Here is a 23,721-nt window from a genome sequence, read left to right on the forward strand (position 1 = left end):
ACCAAGTACTTATCTAGGTGAAGAACTGAGAGTTATTGATATACTTGCACGTTCAAATAGTTCTCAACCCAATAGTTCTCCTTTGTACTCAAGCAGAAAATTTACTCTAACCGCATTCATAAATAACATTCCAAACAAGCCATAAATGACATGAACTTAGTGTCGATGGGATGCGTTGTTGCCATCGCTGAACGTACATTTTTAAAATGGATAGATTTTGCTGGTATATATGAATAATTATAATAATAATAAGAAGAAAAAAACAAAAAGACTAAAGTAATTATTCTGAAGTAATCCAACATATCAAATGTCAAAATATGGAACTATAAGGTTCAAGTAACATGTTGACTAAGTTTGTGCATGTTTCTGTGCAAGAGGGTAAAAAATTGCAACATTGCTTTCTTTTCCAGCATTTCAATCGAAAGACCATCTTCAACTCGGACTTATTGAAATATACCTCTCATGTAACAAAGAAACATATGGGTTACGTTCCGCTTCCTTGCAAGCCGACTGAGGATGATTTGACCACTCCGACTTTACATTTTACCTGATAATGTTTGAGACTGTTTTTTCGTTGGTATTCGCGATGTATCTTGGAAATATAGTTTCTAATTTCATGCTGTAAATATTGTAATACCACTTCTCTCATTCCTCAGGCACTTCACGCACTCTTTGCGTATTTCTCATATGAGAGATGTGTCTCGTCTATCTTTTTGTTATTTGAGATATTCAGTGGTCTCAAATTATCATGAAGTTCAGTATAGAGTACCTTTAAAATTTACCTCTCAGTTCCTCTTTTTTACGAGACATTAATAATAAGACATAGATAGAAATTGATACTCTTCTTCTAAAAGTGATTGCCAGTTACTTTCAGAATGTTAAAAATTACTTGTTCAATTCAGTTACAATAGCAGAGACTGTCGAATTTAATTAACAAATTTCGAAGTTGTTTCATGATGGTACTTCAAATATTTTAATATTTTTGATCTCTTTATGTAGGTATCTTCGAACAGAGAGCTTTGGAACATTGTGAAATGGAGAAAAACACGCTCCAGTTCTTGAAAAATTACAAGGCTATTAACAGAAAAGTGAAAACTTTCGGTAAGAAAACGTTTTTCCGTTAATGTGAATAACAGTTCATTGTACTTTGTCATGCAAAATTTGAACAATTTAATACGGAATAATTACGACAATAAACTACTATAGACTTTTAAATTTTCTGTTGTATCGCATATATTCCATATAAATAAAAGTAGAAAACAACTAAACTAGGTTGTAGTTAATCATAAGTTTTCTTATTTAATATAGAAATTTCTGGTGATGGGTAATAATTTAAATAGTTATACAGTTATGTTGTACAGTTATGTTGAAAAAGAACGAAGTGTATATATTGTTCAAGCATATACTTACGTATAATTATGTAATTTTAAATAATTTTTAAACCTTTGTCCAGAAAAGAAACGTGATGCCCTAGTCGTAACGTTTGTAGTAGTTGTGAAACAATATTTTATATTCTGTATATGTATAATAGCAAATCCTAAAACTTTTACACTAATGAAAGCAGCAAAACAAACAAGTGGAAAATATTTGAATAAACAGAAAATGGTAACGTTAAATAAAAACATAATGCAATAAATATATTCTTACAGTAGGAATACTTCTTCTAGTTCTCTGCCTGTGGGTATTGTACCCAATATTGAGGCAACATTGCCTCTTAGAACTGCCATACTTATTCTTTGTATGAGGAAGGTGCTTGTTCTGTCATCGCCAGATAATTGCGTGATCCGTCTGCATATTTTTTTTTTTTTTTTTTTTTAATGAAGTTAATACCTTCCCTGCCCCATTGTTCTTATATATATATATATATATATATATATAGTTATTGTGTTAAAATATAGTTGTTGTGTTTGTGTTCTTTCAATTGTTGATCCTTACTTTTTGTTCTCGTGGTATTAAATTTGTTTCATGCGACCTTTGTTTCATTAAGTATAATTCTCCTTTTGCGTCCCACTCTTTACATTGAGGAACAGAATGGGCTTTAAATAGATTTCCTTCTCAGTAATCGTGTGGGCCTTAAAAGTTTCTGTTAAAGTATACCACATATGAGTCGATCTATGAGTTTTAATGGTTGATATTGCTTTTTGTGGTCGATTTCATACGAGAACAAGTTATTTTTGGTGAAATTTTCGTGAAATTACCACGGACTATATGCAGTGACATTTTGTTAAATGATCATCACTTGTACCACTGAAAATCCGTTGTTAAGAAGAAAGTAACTTTTTTTTTTTTTTTTTTTTTTTTTTTTAATTATCAGTACAGTATCGCTGTAAAGATTCGAAACTTGTATAGTGCAGAATTGTGAGTAGGAGTAGAACCTACAAAAAGTTAAAATTTTAGATCTTCGTTCTGTTACAACTACACTAACCTACCTTTTTTTTTTTAATGAGCGCAAGGAAGAAAATTATTATAATCTTGTGATTCAGTTTTATTAAGCAACTACAATTACCGTACAGAAAAAACAAAACTTCGGGTTCAGTTTATTTCAGTTTGATTTATTAAGAGCACTAATGTTTGAATTTGTTTTATTTTAATGCTGAATTTGAGAACTCCATTCGAATTTAAGAATTTTACATTTTCTCAATACACAGCACTTCTTTCCATCTTGTTGGAGAAACATTTAAGATAAGCAGAGTAGATGATCCCCTATCGCCATACGCATGTCATATAGCTACACTGTTAGAAACAGATTTAAGAACATTCCGTGTATATAAAGTTTGATTCGAAGTTCGTAGGTGATTTGAAAAGGACATGTCGATTTTCACTGAAGGAAGGTGTGTGGTAGTTCGTTGGCTAGAGCTGAAGGTCGTTGTACTAGACGAATGTAGTTGTGTGTAAATCACAGGATGTGCTTGAATTAAAAGGACAATATTGAAAACGGCTGTCATGTAATTAAAGGACCTCGAGTGTGGGTCATGACATGTCAAGAGTTCTACCTGTGATTTTCAAATCAAACATTTCCTCTAGTGCACCGAGATGCGTTTAAACCGCAGAATCGTTCAGGTCCCTCTAACTAGAAGAACGGCGACCGCTAGTCCTATCAGAACAACTGTCTCCGTGTGGGCGCCCGAACATTTACAATTGGTAGTTGGAGGTTGGTCTACGTTTTCGTGAACTACGTCTTGGGCAGCCATGGAGAGTGGTTTCTCTCGCAGACATAATGACCCTGTACGCTTTCCACAGACGTTCATGTAATCGAGAATACCCAGTAGGTGTTCGCACTCGACATGGTATTCTAGTATTGGAGGGAGGAGGATAAGCTATACATCCCGTTTGTTTGTAGTCTTCATGCAGAAGACCATCATTAATGAACGTGTCATACATTCAGAAAGTCGTCAGTCTTTGTCGTCCTTCTCTGTCTGATAGTTTGCAGGAACCCTTCTTCCAATAAGATAACATGCTCCTGCCCTCAGGGTAACTGTATACGCCTTCTTTACTCCGTATACGCCTTCTACACTGCCATGCTAGGTGTCCGAACCTAAGAACTATCATTCACATGTGTGGGTAGATGGTACGGCGCCTGACCGCGTATCGTCCATCTACGCCAAGACGTACAGTGAGCGTAGGATAACACACCCCACATATATTTTAAACATCTGTACGATGAACTGCCAACCAACTCGAACAGCAGCTTGTGTTGCTTCTCAGGGTCGTTTGAACATCTCGTATAACATGTTCGAATGGTCCCGTGGCCTCAAGATTGGGGTCGTAACAACTTTCTGATATACAATCTTTGATTTAAATCTATAAATTTCTGCTGGATGTTCTTAAATGCGCTTCTACCAATTATGTTGAATTCTGACTGTTCGTGTACAAATTGTGTTATCGCGGAAAAGAAAGCTCTCTCAGGTGACAAACGGCGGAGGAAAGTCCGACTACGTGTTCTGTTATCTGAAATGCTAGTTGTTGTTAGTGGTTCAGTGGTAAAAATAGTATCTTGAAAGAAGGCGCATGTGATTTTCTCCATCCTCGTGGTCGGGATAATAGTCTGGGGACAAATGATGTCCCGTGGGATATATTATGAAACTAATGTGAGAGATGGCTCAATCTCTTCGTCTTTATGTAAAGAATAAGAATTTGCATGGTGATTACCTGGTATTCTATGCAGAGACCAGATATTCAATAAAAACAAAATGTCGGAAAGTATGCTTCCGACCCCCCCCCCCCCCCTGCATCCAACCTTTAAACTCTTATATCTCACTACCTAATTAAGCTAGGAAGATCATATTTATGTCGATGTATTTCTGAAGGATATAGCTTTCCAGTGATGTGCATTTTACTGATGTCGGGGGTTTTGAGGGGGAAGGGGGAGGGTAAATTTGTCTCTTTTCTCCTGTTTTTGATCTTTCCGCATTTAAAGGCGAGACTCTAACCCCCTAAAGATATAGAACGATACAAATTGGTATAAAAAATAAGAACTTGTGTTGCATTAGCTTTCTAACGATGTATCGATTATGGTGCTGGAATAATTAAGAGGCAGTGCTACAGGCAGCAATATGAAGGTCTACGATTTTCTTGATTTCTTTGCCGTATGTCAACCAATATCTGGTCATTCTCACATTTATTATTCATTTATAGTGTAAATGATGCATCAAACAGTAATGTTTAATGTTAATTAGAGTAAGAACTGCTTTATAATGCTAACCACACATGCTACTTAAAGAAAATGTTCTAAGACGAAATGGTTAGAAAGAAACTAAAGCGTGATTGTAATTAATAGCATTGTTTTGTTTCCCTTAATGATTATGTTAAGTTCTAGTATCAAAGTTCAAAATAGGAAAGTAGGTTTGCATATTACTATTTTATGAGTATTTTTTTTTTCACCATGAAATCATTATGTAAGCTCGTCATCTTCACTCTCATCACCACTATGCTGTATTAAATTCTTCACTGTCAGTCTCAGGGTCACTGTCTTCATCGATTCCTCTTCTGTTATTACATACTGTTTCATTTCCTCCGCACTCACATAATTCTGTACACCTTAATTTAGGTCTTTTATAAGAACAACACTGGAATATCTCTGTTTACAGCTACACCTAGTAAGTTCAAGTATAGTTTCAGGCAGTGCAGGCATTCTACACATAATCGGTTCATATCTATCTTCTACTTTTTTCCATACAAATTTAGTTGGACCTGGGACTATAGGATGCTGTTGAAGGTACTGTTGCCATTGATGAGCTTGTAAATTGGCCTTTAATACTGCAGGTTCCAAACTTCCTCTTCTTGGGGGAGGTTTTCATCTTCTAGAAGTTTCTTAGTGTATAATCACCATCTTCTTTCACCTATGTCGGTGATTTTTGTATTTCGTATATATACTTGGCAGACGAATTTTTCAAGAGTTTGCATTGTTTTTGTAATGTTTCTCCTAATTTTGCCAAGTGCATGAAGTCCAGGAAGTGCTACAGGTTTCACAGCTCCAAGTTTGTCATATACGGGTTTTAGCTGTACGAATCGTTTCATTCCTTGGCCAAGATAGATACCTGTATTAAACTGGAGGATAGGATATCTTCTTAGCGCAAATACAAGAACATTTGTATTAAGTGAATATATATGTATGAACTCCATTAGTCCCTTGCTTTCTTAAAAACGCTGCATGAAGAATTTTTGTATCTGCTTCTTGTGTTGTTTCCGACTCCTTTACATCAATATGAGTTGTTGCTGTCTTATTTTGCCAATTCACTACAATATTCTTTTGTTCCTTACCGAGTTCAAGAAGTGTATTTCCAAACAAATTGGTAAGTTCATTCTTGTTTTAGTCGTGAGACAAGAGTTTCTTCAAGCTTCGTCTTTAATATGTTAGTTGATGGATGTTTGAAATTGGACTACATCTGATCCCCTTCTTCTTAGATCGCGTGTGGCAATTTTCCAAGAGCCAGCTATATATGAATCAGAAAGCACATATAACTCTTCATATTGTCCATACTTCGAGAAAACACACGCACAGAAATATGATAAACCTTGACATGTTTTAGTTTACCAATGCGATGAAGTTTTGCCATACCATCAGTCACTTCTTTCACGTTCTACACCATTGTTTGTAAAAGCTATCTCTGACTTCACTTCCAGCTCATGAGTACCTCCTGAGAGATCTCATTTTCCACACTCGGTAATTATTCTAAAATTATTCCTAGCCTATGCTTTGATAGACAATGATGCATCTTACCATCCGCAGAGAAAAGTGTCTCGGGTATAACTGAAAATTCATATTGGCTTAAGCAAGATTTAACATCAATACCAGGCCTTGATCTTGATGCTAAAAGAAATCTTGAAAACAGAGACTCTAATTTCCTATTTAAAGACACTTGTGCCTTTTTAGAAACAGTTTTGCATGTTCTGAGGTTTGTTTTCTTCATCTTCGACCAGAAATATCTAGATTTATTTGAAATTCGTCTTTCGATAAAAACTGTTCTCAATTGGTCCTCTATTTCTTTTGCACTGATCATGTAGCGGCCTTTCGTCTGCGTCATCTCTGCGTCTTTCGGGAAGACTCTTCCTGTGATAAGATGTGCCAGGTTTCCAACCTTTAGGTTAAAAGGATTTGTCGTGGATTTCATTGTATTTACTAGCTTTTAACCTTATCTTCTTGTTTCTTTCTAAGATCCAAAAAGCATTCATGTTGATGTCCAGCAATGTGATGGTCCAGCAATGTTCTCGAGCTTCTCTGCTGCTGTACTTGGGATCTGCGAAAAAATCTAATTCTTGCTGCTTCATTTAGAGAAATTTCAGTGAGACACCTTGCATTTTCATTCTTATATGTTCCAAAGCATTGTTTATATAATCCAAAACCTCATCTGCCCTAAGTCATGTAAAAAAAAAAGTACAGGTTTTTGTTTACCACCCAATTACTACTCTTTAATTCATACCATGTTAATTTGTCAGTTCTCTTTTAAGTAATCAATTTCACACAAGAACAGTGACAACATCATTGCATAGTTTTTTCAATACTTACAGAAGAAATATTTTAGGAAGTTCTTTTGTGATACAAGTGCTAAAATCCAGTTTCCAGATCTTACTGCTTTCACAAAGTTCAACATCGTTTGAAGCATATCCATATATACGCGTGCAAACTTAAACACTTGTGGCAGTGTTTCTCTCATTTTCTGAAAAGGCTTTCAGCTTTTCTGGAAGTTTCTTTTCTTTTAAAATTGCGATAACATTGTAATGTTTCAATTTATTGTCTCGCTCTAAGGAAACCCGCAATTCATTGAAAGATTGATTAACTTCTTCAAGTACACCAGATATTCATTTTCAAACTCATTCAAAAACAATATTGATAGTGCCGACATTGTATTAAAATGTGCTTTTATTCCACGGCGAACATGATTTCCTTCAAGGATCTGTCTTGTGACTGCAGGTCCATATATATATATATATATATCACTTTCCACCCAAAGTTCTGGAATTCTACTGTCTTCAATATATGCTCCCATGGTTCGCAGTTGAGCAATAATTGTATGTGGTTCTCCAGGTTTTAAAAAACCACTTTCCATTACCAGCTTTATTAGCCATTTCAAGCTGCTTAAGTGGCTTATATAAAGTCATGTCAACAGTTATCACAACTTCTATATTTTCATCATCGTTTACAAATTTGCTCATCGTTCAAAATGTTTCATGAATGTTAGCTGTATTGACCGGTCTGTTGAAGCTACAGGAATTAATGGCAAGGAAAAGGCCTTTTTTAATACTATAGTAGGGTTCGTCTCTCCTATGCTGGACATGAATCCCACCAAGTAGAAGGCGGCACTGAATTTGAAATATCTGTATTTAAGATGCATTCTTTGCGTATCAGCAACCATGCAAAATCACTAAGCTCTAATTCATAGATAGATAAATGGTTGCCGCTACCTGCATTGTAACTCATGATTTTTGGTTGTAGATTACTTGTAATCCAGTTTGTATAGGTTTAGAACATGGCATAATGGCTCGTACGGAAAACACGCTACCGTCACAACCTGATGTCAATCTATTCAAATCACTATAACATTACAGCTATTTATTATTATTATTATTATTATTATTATTATTATTATTATTATTATTATTATTATTATTATTATTATTATTATTATTATTATTATTATTATTATTATTATTATTATTATTATTATTATTGATGTTGTTGTTAATGTTATTTCATAGGTACAATACAAATTGAAGAAAGTCCATAATCGATATTACCTTGAATCGTCCCTTTTGATGCTTCTCTAGTGGAAGAAATGAAATTCCTAGTCTGACTAATTATTCCAGCGTCATAAACGATACATCGTTGGAAAGCTAATGCAACACAGATTCCCATTTTGTATACCAATTTGTGTCCTTCTATATCTTTTAGTTGTTATAGTCCAGCTTTAAATGCGGAAATGTCAAACACTGGAATAAAGAGATAAATTTATCCTCCCCCATCCCCCTCAAAACCCCGGCATCAGTAAAATGCACATCACTGGAAAGCTACATTCTTCAGAAATACATCGACATAAAAATGATCTTCCTATCTTAATTAGGTAGTGAAATATAAGGGTTTAAAGGTTGAATGCAGGGGCGTCGGAAGCCTACTTTCCGACAATTTGTTTTTATTGAATATCTGGTCTCTGCACAGAATACCAGGTTATCACCATGCAAATTCTTATCCTTTATATAAAGACGAAGAGATTGAGACATCTCTCACGCTTGTTGCATAATATATCCCACGGGACCTCTTTTCGTGACCATTGTCCCCAGACTGTAAAGGGGTGGTCATATAGTAGAGATTCAAAATACATTAACCTCACGAGATTCAAAATACATTCATTCCTAGAAGAAATTGTCATTAAGAAAGTAGTCGTGGAGAGAAGTTACGCTCAACTTAAGAAAGCCAGCATATCCTGTAACTTTCTTCTATGCTTTATTTAAATAGAAAGAAGTAGGAAATTAACGGGTAGCATATCGCATATAATTAGACTTGGGATAAATCTCTGTCATAATGTTAACCAAACAGAATTCCTCGTGTTTAACCCATTACTAATAAATACGCTACACCAGCCAAGTTCTTGAGTTAGATCCAGTTTTCATTTTCTATCGTCATGTTCGTTCTGATTATTCAATTTGAGTGACCTTTTCGGTAACTTTACTATTACTATCATAAGAGGAAAACACAATACTTAAATGTATACATGTCATTAACGACAATATTTATTCCCTATGTATGAATTAAAGAAAATAGCGGATATAAGAAGAACTTTGCACGTATTTGCATTGTTGCATTTTCAGTCAGCACAAATTTTGATTGCTTGAAATGAGTTTTCAGAGAATAAACATGTTCAAATGGCTATTTTCGTAAGCTATAAGAAGCGAAATTGAAATTTTCTATCTCCTCTGTTATAATCTCTTAAAACTTTGATGAAATACGTTTTTAAAAAAATCAAGTTATTAAAAAGCAGATGTTTATTGTAAGTAAATTAATATGGCTGTCTTAGTGGCGTTAACAGAGTAAGTCTTTGAAATTATTGTTGAAATATTAAGGAAGAAACAAATACATTAAATTTATTCCGTTTCGAAATTAATATATCCAAACATTGTGTGTGTTTTCAACGAACACTTGTTGAATTCGTTCTTCAGTCAATAGAAGTTTTTATAAACTTTACTCTAGATATTACCATTCTCGTTTTTCAATTAATACTTTCTTGGTTAGTATTATGCATGTTTATTTTAAACACTGTACACATAAGTTTGTAATAAACCGGAAAATTAGTAGGATTAATGGATTATGCAAGTAGTAGTGGAGCTCTCAAAATGTTTGTGAAAGTGTAATAAATATACTCATGCTTGTTGAGTTAGAAATTGTGTACAGCGTTATCTATATCTTAAAATATTACATTAATTCTTAAAAAAATGTAGTTGTTTTAGATAGCTAGGACCCATATTATATGATGAGCACGTTATCTGTAGACATTGTGGCATACCTCATTTAGCTTACTTTTCAGGTTTCCAGAAAGGAGAAAACCAGAATTCGAAAGACCACGCTATTAAAAATAACGGCTCGTGCGCAGGAGGCCATAAATGACGTGCAGAGACTGCGATTTTATTTCTTGTTAGAATGTATATAAATAAAGGTTTTTAAATTAAGATATCAGACAATGCTTTTATTTCATACTGTGAAATATATCCCTGTAAATATTAATAACTTAAATTTAATTGTAACGGGCTAACAGTTTCCGGAAAATATGAAATAGCTATTGTGATAATTGTTAAGAAAATCAATATACTTCTGTATATTTATTTTTCTGAGAATTACATATTTAGATTTATTTGTCATTAGAAATATTTCACAATATTCGAAATAATGTGTCCAATATATTCATTGTCTGGTGTAGTATCTTAGTAAACAATTATGAAATTCTTTTTTTTTTTTTAATTTTTTTTTTTAACCATGAACTTTCGGGTTTTTGGTGACAGTAAGGTAAATATTTTAAATGCTGTGTGGGGAATTTTAATAAAGTACCTAGGGCTTATTACCCATTGCCAGAAATATTTTTGTAAATTTCATTTTCCTTAATATTGATGATATATCTTCTCATTTTTAGGTGACAAATTCAAGGATTGGGCACCATTTACGTAGATTGTATGTAATTTTACTAGGTATAGGATTTTAATGAGGCACAAGTCTTCTCCATTTGTGTTTTTCGTTTGGTGTATTTTGATTGGAACTGTAGTGGAACGAAATGGTTCAGTTGTATTCGGAAGTAAGGTGCAGTCGGCAAATGTCCAATTATCGTGATGTGACAGATTGTCTTTCTTTGTCCCCTGTGACAGAAGAAAGAACAGGTTGTTAAAGATAAGTTTGTGACGTAATTGACAAGGGTTAAAAATCCATATTTTGCAAGCGAATGTAGTTACGATAATATTCTGCTCCAAAGTATAACACTGCAAGATCGAAATTTATAACTTAAAGCACTGCAACGGTTTAATCCTTTCCAGTTTGTTTCAGCCAGCAATTACAAATTTTCCTTTAATTCTCATCTATGTGAGGATTTCTTCATACTCATCATTTATGTTCCAACTGTGCTAACAGCAAATGGTATCCAATATTATTTTGACTAAGTATTCGTGGATGTGGAATTGTATGTATTAAATATGTTGCTGTCTTGCAATTTTAAACCATTTTTATAGTTTTTTTTTTTAATTTTGGTTTAATCACTGCATACAAATTAAAAATATAGAAAGTGGATAACGCATTATAAATTCCACGAATTTAGGAACATCCCAAAAATAGAGAAAAACAACATACTTGTTTAAATATCTGCTAATTTTGTCCTCATATAGTTGCATAAAACTTGTATTGTAAAATACAGATAGTCCTCGACTTGCGGTAGTAGGTCGTTCCAAAGATCTTTACGTAAGTCGAATTTTTCCATAACCTAAGATTTGTTGCAAACACATCTGAAAAAGTTCGAAAAATACTGTGTAATAATACTAAAATGCAAAATCTCAATTACATAATATGGTTTTTAAGTAAGATATAAAACCTTATGTTTTTAAAACGCCAATTGTGAGAGAGAAAAAAACTAATTAATAAGAATACAGTAGTAGTAAATCATGATTAGTTCATGTATCCTCACTAGATAGCTTTCAAAATAGAAATTAGAAATTTAATACTTCTTACGTCACATGTAACTACCGTTGGAAATTCTTACGTAAATACGTGTGTCGAATTTCGTTAATCAATGACTCCTTGTATACTGTATGGGCGGGAGGATTTCCAGAATTTTTTAAATGGCAAACAACTATGCACTACAACAGTTTCTTCAGTTTCAGTAATAATTGTAATCATTTACTGGAATATCACTCTTCAAATTCTTTATACAGTGACCATTCACTGCAACTTCTGTAAATAATTTTTACGAAATATAATTTCGATCTTCGACATTTTATGAAATAAATACATCCCATCTGTCTTGAATTTTGATTGATAGTACTTAGAAAATGTCTTGGAATGGTGTGCTCAAATACAAATTGCTCTAATATCAAATCATTTAAAACTTACTACCTAAACATTACTTTAATATAGTATATTGTAAATGATGCATTTGTGGATTCGTATTTTTTCGGACCTTTACATCTAGTTCCTTTGTGGTTTGTTGCTAACATTCTCACCTTTGATCCGGTAAACTGGTAGACAGTTTTAATCTGTACTCGGAAAGGAAGCATTTGTGCACCCAGGTTGGTCTGTACTTTTTGTCTTATCTTCGTGTCAGGAATCATCTCACGTCCCAAACGTTGTCGGTGTTGTTTTGAAACGTTCTATATATATATATAATATGGGATACACCCGTGCGTTGATCAAGTATAACATCCTAATTTATGAGTTCATTTGCTTCGGAGATTAAGATATAAGTAAAAACACATTAAAAACAAATAATTAAGAAACTAAGTCTACCTGATGGATAACAGTAAGAAATGATATAAAATGCAATGAGCTCCAAACAGTCGAAGTGAGTCGTGTTTATCATAGTTGGCACTAAATGCGGAATAATATATACTTAACGTTCTTCCAAACGATTGTAACAATGTAGAAGATAATTCAGAACAACTAAAATGGTCATAGTTGTCTTGGATAAAAGAGAAAATCTCATGTGCCTTCATTGCAAGTCTGCATAGCAAAATAGTGAATTTACATGTTTAAGTAGGACATTCTTGAAAACAAAAGTTTGCTTTTAGATTTTTTTTCTTTCTGAAACAATTTTTAATGCAAACTATCAGATCGAAGAAACTAAAAGTTTTTACATCTAGTAGATAATATTTTATTTCTAAATATTTGAAATAAAGGGTTTGAATTACACCTGCTTCTCCAAAGGCATTCCACAAGAATGTAAGAGAAGAGAACTTTCGTTTCTAACTGTATCATGAGTTAATGCTTTCGAAGAACACATGAAACTAACTTGTCTTCCGACCTTGATTAGTGTATTACGAGGAGCAGCAAATTGTATTAATGTATTTTAATAGCTATCGTTAGGTTTTTAATAATATTGCCATGCTTTGTGGTTTCTTGTCGTGTATTGTTTCAAAGTTCTATTTTTCCGAAGATGAATAGTGTGCTAAGTATACTATAAATGTACCAAAGTTCAACAACTGCTTACATTATATGTTTGTGTTATTATTGAACATCATGTTGATTCTCTTGTGTCCTGTTTTGCTACTACTGATACATATTTGATTTAGGATATAATATACTGTACCGCACCAAATAAGAATGAGCATGGTGTGTGATAGATTTGCATTCAAAGTACAAAATGGGAGCATTGCGTAGGGACATCTTAATGTTTGTATTTTATGCATAAGATACTGGTGTATGTAACCAATGATTCTTACATTCACGTATGTTTCGCTTAACATACAAGTACTTGGTAGACAGAGCTTCCGAATGTTTCCTTGTCTATTCAAAAGGAAAAGATAATCCCAAAATCAACTCTTCAAACTAAATTACAGCATTTCAATGTTCTTATAGTTTTCTGTTGTTGTAGGAGACGTTAATTCTGTAAATATTTCCGCTGTCCATTTATGAGTATTCTGATTGATGCCTTTGTGACACTTAGATAGCCGCAATACAATAGATGGATATAATTGGTTTTAAATATTTTCAATCTAGATTGGACGTCTAGAAAATATATTGTCAAAAGTAACAATTAAAAAAAAAAAAAAAAAAAAAAAAAAAAACTTTTACTATGTCTTGTTATACGTGCCAAAATCGTAAAAATTTTACTTCAGAATATACTTTATTTGAGTAAATGAAACTTTATTTTTGGCTGTAAAATATGGTATATTTTGAATGATCATACCGTGTGCGTATATAAACTATTATTTGCCTTACTAACATTGCAACTGGTTCAGAATCACTATAAATATTTTTGTGAAAGGTTACTATGCCTTCTGGAAGGCTCCAAAATAATCCTCAATTTCTAAATCACATTTCAATTAACTTTTTAATACTATTTTGCAAACGGTGTTTAAACTTAAGTATGCAGTTGAAATTGTTTATATACCTTTTCTAAATTTGAATTTTAAAACCTCAGAAGTATGTAGTACTTCAAACAGTATCGTACTGTTAATTTTAGATCCTAACATACCTCATGTTCTAAATTCTCTACTCAGCTCCATCATGCTCTACAATAATAACCTTCATCAAAAGCCAAAGAGGACTAAGTCTTATGTAAAACACCTTATTGAAAGACTGAAATACGAATACGAAGAACAGAAAGTACAGAATAAAATCAAATTAATGATACGTTCGCTATTATACACGATCAGTTATTTTTGAAAATTTTTGTCTATTAATATTTTACGCGCTAAGTTCTAGAAACAAATTGCATTTAATTGTTACAACTGTATTTAGGAAAAAAATATTGTTATTTTTGTTATTCTGACAATAACAGTAAATCTTAATTCCATTGATAGCGAACATGTTAAGTAAGTTACCTTCGCACGCAGTTTCACAAGTAAATAAACACACAAATATTGTTGTGTGTTTAATATTTGTGAGTAAAGGTAATTTATTCTGAATGGGGAAATTGATCTTAAATTATTTTAGACAGAGAGTTGATGACGGCTTAATAATTGATTTTAGCTTATTTGTGTGCTGTGTTGATTTTTTTTCAACGAAATACGAAATGCATTAAAGTTCTTAATTCTTTAGTCACTCAGTTCATCAGCAGCATAAATACCACAATCTCAAAGGGTTATCAGACTGTAGCCATTAGTTGAAAGGCAGTTTTCATATAACTGTGCAAGTATAGTGTACCTGATAGTGACAATGCGAAAACTACTTCAGTTGAGGCCAATGTTTCTTTTTATCTGGTAGAATTGAAATGAATGTTTCTCCCATGAATGTGGCTTTCTTTTCGTGGGCGTGTTCGCTAGTATAAGCTTAGTTCAAAGTATAATGCGTCTTTAACATAAAGGGATGTAATGATTCACGCCTTACCTGAATAGTAGATCTCTCCTTTCATAACTTCACTATTGCATAAGTACATAAATTCCTTGAAGACATTATGCTGTAAGTTTTCTTTCTCATATGAAATTTTCGTGAAGAAAGAGACACGCATACCCCACCGAAATGTACACAACACTGTGGTGTATGCATCTGCTGTATGTGTTCTTTATACTTTCCCCATTCAGACAATATCATATTCTGGGAATATTGAATATATTTGACTTACGGCCTTCACAAATGTTGATTATGAACTCTCTTCATTACCACTGCACTGCTTCTCTGCTTCTTTTAACTCCGACTTTTGCTCTTATAGGTTGATGGATAGATCTTTCCAGGATGAGATAGTGAATATTCATGCATTGTTTTCGAAACGAGAATGGTTTCTTCGATCCTAATATTATGATATTGTGAATTAGTTGGGTAGTACCTATATCAACATAGGACATACGGAAATAACTAATCGGATTAATATATTTATTTCTGGTATCACTTTGTGGAAAATATTGGTGACTTCAGAACTGAAATGCAGCTCGTATTTGTTGAGAAGGCATACCATATTTATATTTGTGTTATAAATAAAGGATATATATAATTTACAATATACATTTTTGTTGCAGATGAATAATATTTTATAGCAAAGCATTTTAAATTATATACATTTCAGTTTTCCTTATATAAATATTTCTCAGTATTACCATTTTATACGACTGATATACTCGTGGAAATCGTGCTTCTAAAGTATTTATAAGAGTCCTAGTCATGATTATTTAATATATAATCGTGGCTTATATTAACGTAGCCCGGTTAAAAATGGCTTTATATATATATATCTAAAGGGACAACACAGTTTAAATTGATATTCATTGTACTGATATTAATATATTTGTACAATATAATATATAATTACATGTATGTTTACTTGTTCTGGGTAGTATAATCCCAAGAACAAAGCAGAATTTCTGATATTGTTAATGTGCCTATTGTTTATATGTAAAAAAAAAACATGTATTTAGCATTTTTGTTACAATATATTTTTGTAATTGTTCATTGTAAGAGTATAATTTGTTTTCCTATACCTTCTATTGTATGATGTATGTTTCTTCGATTTCTCCTGTTCGTTATAAAGATGAATCAGTTAAGGTATTTTGTCATACGAATTTCTACAGTTGGATACATAAAGTATAAGTGGGTGAGAGTCTCATCTCCCGTACTTAAAATAAATATCCTCATACCAGCATCGGCGCAAATCTGTTTTCAATATTTGGGGGGGGGGGGGGAGACGGGTAAGACCGTTCCCATATATATATATATATATATATATATATATATATATATATATATATATATATATATATATATATATATATAATATAAGCGATGTTTAAAATATTTATGAAGTCGAAAAACAATGCTGTGGAGGATCAGGGGAGCAGAATTGTCTTCAGTGGCGTATTTAGGGGGTTATCGGACTGGGCTCAAGCTCCCCCCAATATCCTTTTTACCATTTCTAAGAATGTCATTGACTTTCCGTTTTCTTATGCTCTTTGTTCAGAAATAATACTGTATTTGTCAAATTCCATTCCATATAAGAATTGCGTCCTTTTGTTCTTTCTTTCGTCCTTTCTACATTTCTGTTTCTTTTTCTTGATGTTACTTTCTTTCATTTCGCTTATCATACTTGATCGACCGTTGTCAGTTGTGATTCATGTCGGCCGTCATCAGTGACACCAAAACTAAGAGGAGTTGATAAGCGAAACTGGTGTTCCACACCAACTTGCGCGGATATCAACATGACAACACTTTAGTTATTATAACAAAGGAAAAATTATATCGTTTAGTTATTTTTAAAAGACGGAAATGTTTGAATTAAAGAAAATCAAAACGGGGGAATAATTAGCCCGGGAAATTAGGAAGGCCAAGAGGATGCTTCCTTTTTCTTGTGTAAATAGAATAAAGGGTTAGATTCACTCCTAAATTTTTGTATCATATCATATAGGATTTATCGGTCTGCAATTCTTGCCATTATAACTTCAATTTATGCATAAATTAAAATATATTTAATTCTTAAACTCAGGTGGGCAATTGCCCACTTCCTTCCTTGTGTTGGACATAGCCCCTCGAAACAAAATCCTAAATTTGTTATTCGTTGTTTTCAACATTGGGTGGTGGGCAGATTTGAGGCTTATTGTAGAGGAGGGAGATGAAACTCATATTACGATAGATGAATCTGATTTCTGAGGTGAACCTCTTGTAGAGTACATTATATATTAGGCGATGTAGATGAAATAGTAGTACATATCAGTATTACATATCACTGCCGTGAACACATTCTGAACTCTGAATACGTGCATATTTATAGTTGGTATGTTTAGGCATTCAAAAAGATCAACTTTAAAATTGTTTTATAATAATATAAATAATGTCTTCCCCAAAACTATGAAGAAAGAATATCAATTATCTATGACACAACAATACTCGTATTTGAGCAAAATGATGATAATCTCAATAGCACTAAAGGAATCGTTACAGAAAACTGACGCATGTCCTATACTCTTTAGTTAACAGATGTAACCTTAAGATTATAGAGAAAAATATTCCAGCAATTGAAGTATTTTCTTTGCTTACGAAGCATCCTCTCTCAGAAGAAAAATTGGGACACGCGGAAATACGTAGGAACAAACCATGGTTCGAACTAGCAGAGAAGAGAAAACAGGCAAAATTACGTTGGCTACAAAATCCGAATGAAAGAACTACACAAAATATCATAGACATCAGGCGGGAAACTTTCAAAATTTTAGAACAAAGAAACGCGATTTTTTGAAAGCTAAAATTAAGGAACTTGAAGATAATAGTAAAAATAGAAACATTCGGGACATGTATAAAGGAATCAACGAATTTAAGAAAGGCTATCAACCTCAAAGGCTTTCAAACATTCTATTAGCAAGACTGACCCCATAAGCAGAGGAAATTATTGGGGATTATCAGTGCGGATTTAGACGAAATCGATCAACTATCGAAATCGATCAATCGATAGACGAAATCGACCAATTATTTACCATTCGCCAAATATTCGAAAAGAAGTGGGAATACAGTAGCCCGGTACATCAACTATTTATTGATTTTAGAAAGGCTTTCGACTCGGTTAGGAGAGAAATATTGTACAACGTTCTTACAAAATTTGGAATACCGAGAAAGCTAATTAGATTAATTAAGGCATGTTTAAATGAATCCCAAAGTCAAGTCCGGGTAGGAAAATCTTTGTCCACGAGCTTTCACATCGAGAATGGCCTGAAACAAGGAGATGCGTTGTCGCCATTATTATTCAACTTTGTCCTAGAATACGCTATAAAGAAAATCAAAGATAGCAACCAGGGCCTAGAGTTGAACAGAGTTCACCAGGTTATGCGTACGCTGATGATGTAAATTTAATAGGTGATGATATGAGAACAATAGGAAAAAATGCAGAGAAAACTAAATACATGGAAGTGCGTCGGGACCGTAACACGGCAAATTTTGAATGCGTTAAAATATTAAATAATACTTTTGATAAAGTGGATACTTTCAAAAATCTAGGATCAATATTAACAGACGAAAATCATATTCAGGAAGAAATTAAATATCGACTAAAAACAGGGAATTCGTGTTATTATTCAGTTCAAAATTTCTTTTCGCGAATTGTGTGGAGGAATTTGAAGCTTAAAATATATAAAACGATAATCTGTTGTTCTGTATGGTTTCGAAACATGGTAGCTTACTCTAAAGGAAGAACATGAAAGTATTTGAGAACAAAATCCTCAGACGAATATTCGGATCCAAGAGGAACGGGAATGGGGAATGGCGAAAACTTCATAACGAGGAACTACATAAATTATACGGCTTACTAAACATTATTAGGGTCATCAAGTCTAGGAGGCTTAGGTGGGCAGGACATAGCCAGGATGGAAGAAAGTATGAACGCTTTCAAAGTGTTAGCGGTAAGACCAATCGGAAAACGACTATTAGGAAGACGTAGGCGCAGATGGGAAAACGATATTAAGATGGATCTCGCAGAGTAAGGAATCCAAAGTAGAAACTGGATCCAGTTGGCTAAGGATAGAAGTCAATTGAGAGCTTTTGTGAACGCGGCATTGAACCTCCGGGTTCCATAGGCCATAGAGTTGGCTTACGAAGCATGAATAGATGCCTAGGCTGATACTACAAATAGATGAAATGCGCATTTACTGAAAAGATGGGTTCTACTGACATTGGGTAGTCTCTTCATGTTCTAGGGCCTAGGGGAAAGGAGATAAGATTTCACATCAGGTTACGTCACACACAGTCGCACACCTTCATTTTCATTAAAAATGGAAAAACCAAGAGAAACCAATTTCATCTTACTTCCCTTTGTGGCAGTCGGTCACAAATCGTCATCACTTATCTGCATAAAACACTTTTCAAATCGGATTATTGGGAGAGCCTCCAGTTCCAATGTTGGGGGGGGGGTTCCAATGTTGGGGGGGACATGTCTCCCCATTTCCGCGGAATTTGTGCCCGTGCCTACAGCTGAGACAACTTTCCAGCATGAGGAGAGGGGCATATCCTCCTCTGGCATTTATTGCAATTTGTGCCCAAGTAGCGGAAGTGGAATTAATAGTCTACATATTGATGAGACTACTAAACGCACTACAGCACGAAGTTCAATTTGAAATACTACAGAATACGATTCTTTTTAAAAGAAATGGAAAAGCCAAGAGAAATCAATTTCATCTCACATTCCTTTGTGGCAGTCGGACATAAATCATCACACTTATCCCAAAAAACACTTTTTAAGTCAGATTATTTGGGGAGACAGTCCCCCCAGGTTCAAGATTGGGGGGACATGTGTCCCTCGTCCCCTGGGATTTGCGCCAGTGCATACCAGTCTGCAAGAAGAGTTATCCGATGATTTTTGACCTACCTGATAGATTATGAAAGGAAGTAGACAGCAATGCGATTACTCGTATCAATCGTACTTTGTGAAAGAAAGTACGTTGTTCGACTTATACCAGGAATGGCCAACTCGTTTACTGCGGTCTACTAGTCAACCGACATGTAGTGGGAGCTAACTTGCGATATTTTGTGCTAGACTGTTTATTGGCCACTGTTATTACTCTATGGTTCCCTCTAGCGAGCTAGTGCATAGGTAAAACAGGTAAGTAGTCCACCAGCGATTTCTGAAATGAAATGTAGACCTCGAACCAAAAAGTTGGATACCCCTGAATTATACAAACATTGTTGTTGTGGAAGCATTCCTACCTACGGTGCTCTTGCATACTCTGTTATTAATATTTAGTCGCATTCACAGAAGATGGAATAAATTTCTGATACGTTTCTCTGAGACTTTTTACTAGACACAAATACGCCATTTTACGTACCAGAATGTAAATCGTTTCGGCATCTTTTTCAGGTGAGGAATTTCCAGTGAGATTGCATTGTTTTTATGTCTAATAATAGCTTTAGACAAGGGAGGCAAGGTGAGGCGCTCACCCCCCCCCCCCCTAGAGGAAATTCTATTTCAGAATATCGAAAACCCAATAGAATTTTTACATTACTTACAGCAAAATTTGAAACTATATTTGAAACGTCGCTTATACTTGCTCCCCCTTGGAAACCACATGCGCGCCCTTGGCTTTAGATCAGCTTTGTGTATAGAAATAGAGAAGAACTTTGGAAACCTTAATATCTAAAATTAAAATGCGAATGATCAAGAAAGAACGAAATGATTAATCAATATTATCTTCGCGAAGACTTCTTGCATTATAGTTTAGTGTTTTACAAGTAGTATGTATCACTACTAGAATCAAACAAACAACAATAGAAACAATCTGCTTCTTCACAGTGTATTCTTTTACATATAAAATAAAGAAATAAATTAACAATTTGTCCTTGCAAGGTATATTCTTGACAACAAAAACTTATTTTCTAGCAACATAAACATTAATTTTCTCCATTTTTTTTTTTTTTTTCGAGAACTACGCTTAAAAATTTACCTTCAAGCATCTAATTTTGTTCAGCTTGATGTGCTTTGTGTATCTTACCTAACGGAATCCGTTATAAAATTAACGATTAAATAATTCAGTTAAACATTTCATCAAATTTTAACTTAAAGATTAATTCGTGCAGAATTTAGTTGATTAATTGATAAGACAGCTTCTTACCCCCCCTCCCCCCCACACACTAATGATAATAAAGTTCTGTGTACCAGACCCCAGGGTATGGATTCCATGTATTTTGTTACACAGAATCTAAATTTCGAAACCTCAGGACGATCGACCGTGTAAATTTTTTATTATGAGCGAAAAACTTTAGTGATTTTGGATAGGGAGGATATACGTAACATCGAATCCATACCCTTGGGGTCCGCTGCACAGAGATTTTACTTTTTGTGTAGCAGTTACGTGTATCCTCCCTATCCAAAACCGCTCAAGTTTTTCGTCCATAACAAAAAATTGACACGTCGATCGTTCTGGGGTTTCGAAATTTTGATTCTGTGTACCAAAGTAAATTGAATCCATACCATGGGGTCCGGTGCACAGAACCTTTATTGTGTGTGTGGAGGTGGGGGGAATGTGGCTGTTGTAATCGTTAAAAAATTCCTAACTATTAAAAACAATGAATCATTATTTTTTCTCGAAAACCATGTGAAATGTATATTCTGCAAGTTTATTTCAAAAATCTTAACGGCCTTATTTAAAAAAATATTCCAGTACAGAAGTAGATTAATGCAGACATCTTTTCGTTAAATACCTCCAACTTATCTTGAAGTGTGGGTCATTGACCCGTATACTTGCTAACGATGAAACTGCAATTATTGAAAATGATTATAACTCTTTGGTACGACTTTGAGGTGATATACACATGTCATTATTACTATATTATATATTGGAAACTAAAAATGTTCTTCGTAGACCTAGCAGATGCAGTAAAATTATACTTAAAATATTCGTAATTGTATTTATATTTTTTCTCGATTTTATGACATTTGTATTAATTCTCTGCTTTGTTTGTAAACAATAACTATTCATTATAATCGATTAATTTTCTCTTGCTCTTCTTTTTATCCATTACATTTTATATTAACTCTTACAGTTCGAAGTCAATTCTCATTACATAATAGTGAAAATTTTCATTTTAAATTATAATGTATTAATTATTCAAGTTAATTTTAACCGTTACTTTTACTAACTTATTTTTCTCTTTATTCCAATGTGTAATTTTAATCCATTAAAGTTTTTATTATTTTTTCAATCGTAATATGAGAGTTGATATACGTTTTCTTCACATATCGATTACTTTCTCGAAAACCCCGACTGTTTTACAGAAGACTATGGGAACGGTTTTCATCAAGAAATTAAAGTATGAGTAAAGATATGTTACGGCAAAGACCGAATACCGTTGATTGCTCAAATGAAAATATACCTATGGACATCAGAGGAAATTTCAAGAGTACGCCACGGATGTTACTGTTCCTGCAAAAGTTTGTTACTCCACATTTTCACCAATTTGGTGCTTCCCACAAGTGTTTACAGCTGGATATCTGTATTTTGTATTTTTTTGCGTTGTGCGACACCTGTATAACATTTATTTAACATACTCAAAAATTGTGAGGAAATATGACGTGGTATAGCAATTATTAAGTCATTTTTGAAATCAGTGAACATTTTGGGTACAAAGTTACCTCTTTACTTACAAACAACTGAGAAAGCTGGAAAACTGCAGACTTGTGTAATCGTAAAAATAGTAAACTGTTAAAAATTAATCATTTATATATATATAATAAACAGGGTGGACCATTTGTCTTCATATGCCCTTATAACATGTAAATCAATGAACAGAAAACACTGAAATTTTGTACCATGCAAACATAGGGAGGAGGACGTTGTTTAACATACTCTGGTTACCACAAGGTTAACAGTGTTGCCAAACCACTTGTCATGCAGTGTTGCAAACTAAGGATGCATTTGTATCACAAACATCAATAAACAACCAAATTTTGGACACTTCTACAACAGTAATAGCACAAGTGAGACGGACCTCATCCAGAATGACCTTAATGTCGAATACTACGGTTATCATGTGACGTATTTCGAACCAGTAAAAACAAAGTTATAAGAAATTGAAAATTTAACTCCTTTCAAAGAACTTTATTTCGAGATCAAATGATTTGCATAGTTTCCAATAGACATAAAGTTCATAATACCGTACCGTTTAAAACAATTTGATACCTCAAACCACTCGGGAGATATGAAAGAAAAGTTAAAATTTGATATATTGATTAAAATGGCATAGCTGTATGATTTTTTAAAAAACAATTTTTGATTTACTTTGCGTCTATAACATAGAATAATGCGTTTTGGTAAGTGTAATTATGATACGTTGGCGGAATTCGATGATTTTAAACAGTGTTGCAAACTAACAATTTCTACCATATTTCCAGAACGGTTTGAGATAGCATACTGCTTTAAACGGCATTGTGATCTTCACATCTATTGGTAACCATCTATGTAGTTGGATGAGACACTTACCTAAACAGTTTTTCAAAATAAAGGCTTTTGAAAGACTTGAAATTTTCAATCCCTTGTAACTTCGTTTGTATTTATTCGAAATTCGTCACATCGTAATCATAGTATTAGTCACTAATATACTTCGTGTGTATATGAGCCCATCTGACTCATTTGCGTAAT

The 23,721-nt window shown here is 33.6% G+C and overlaps 1 protein-coding gene across 1 annotated transcript in view; it reads left to right on the forward strand.

The window, feature by feature from the left end:
• The window catches only part of LOC145662706 (uncharacterized), a gene marked incomplete in the record, with an annotated part of 269,285 nt that extends 253,219 nt beyond the window's left edge, over positions 1–16,066 (forward strand). Inside the window, 2 exon segments of the mRNA XM_081728557.1 lie at positions 1,000–1,101; positions 10,617–16,066. Coding sequence (XP_081584683.1) covers positions 1,000–1,101; positions 10,617–10,651 — 137 coding nt within the window.
• Positions 16,067–23,721: the final 7,655 nt, after the last annotated feature.

Source organism: Thermobia domestica, chromosome 10 (genome assembly GCF_964235325.1).
Source record: "Thermobia domestica chromosome 10, izTheDome1.hap1.1, whole genome shotgun sequence".
NCBI lineage: Eukaryota > Metazoa > Arthropoda > Insecta > Zygentoma > Lepismatidae > Thermobia > Thermobia domestica.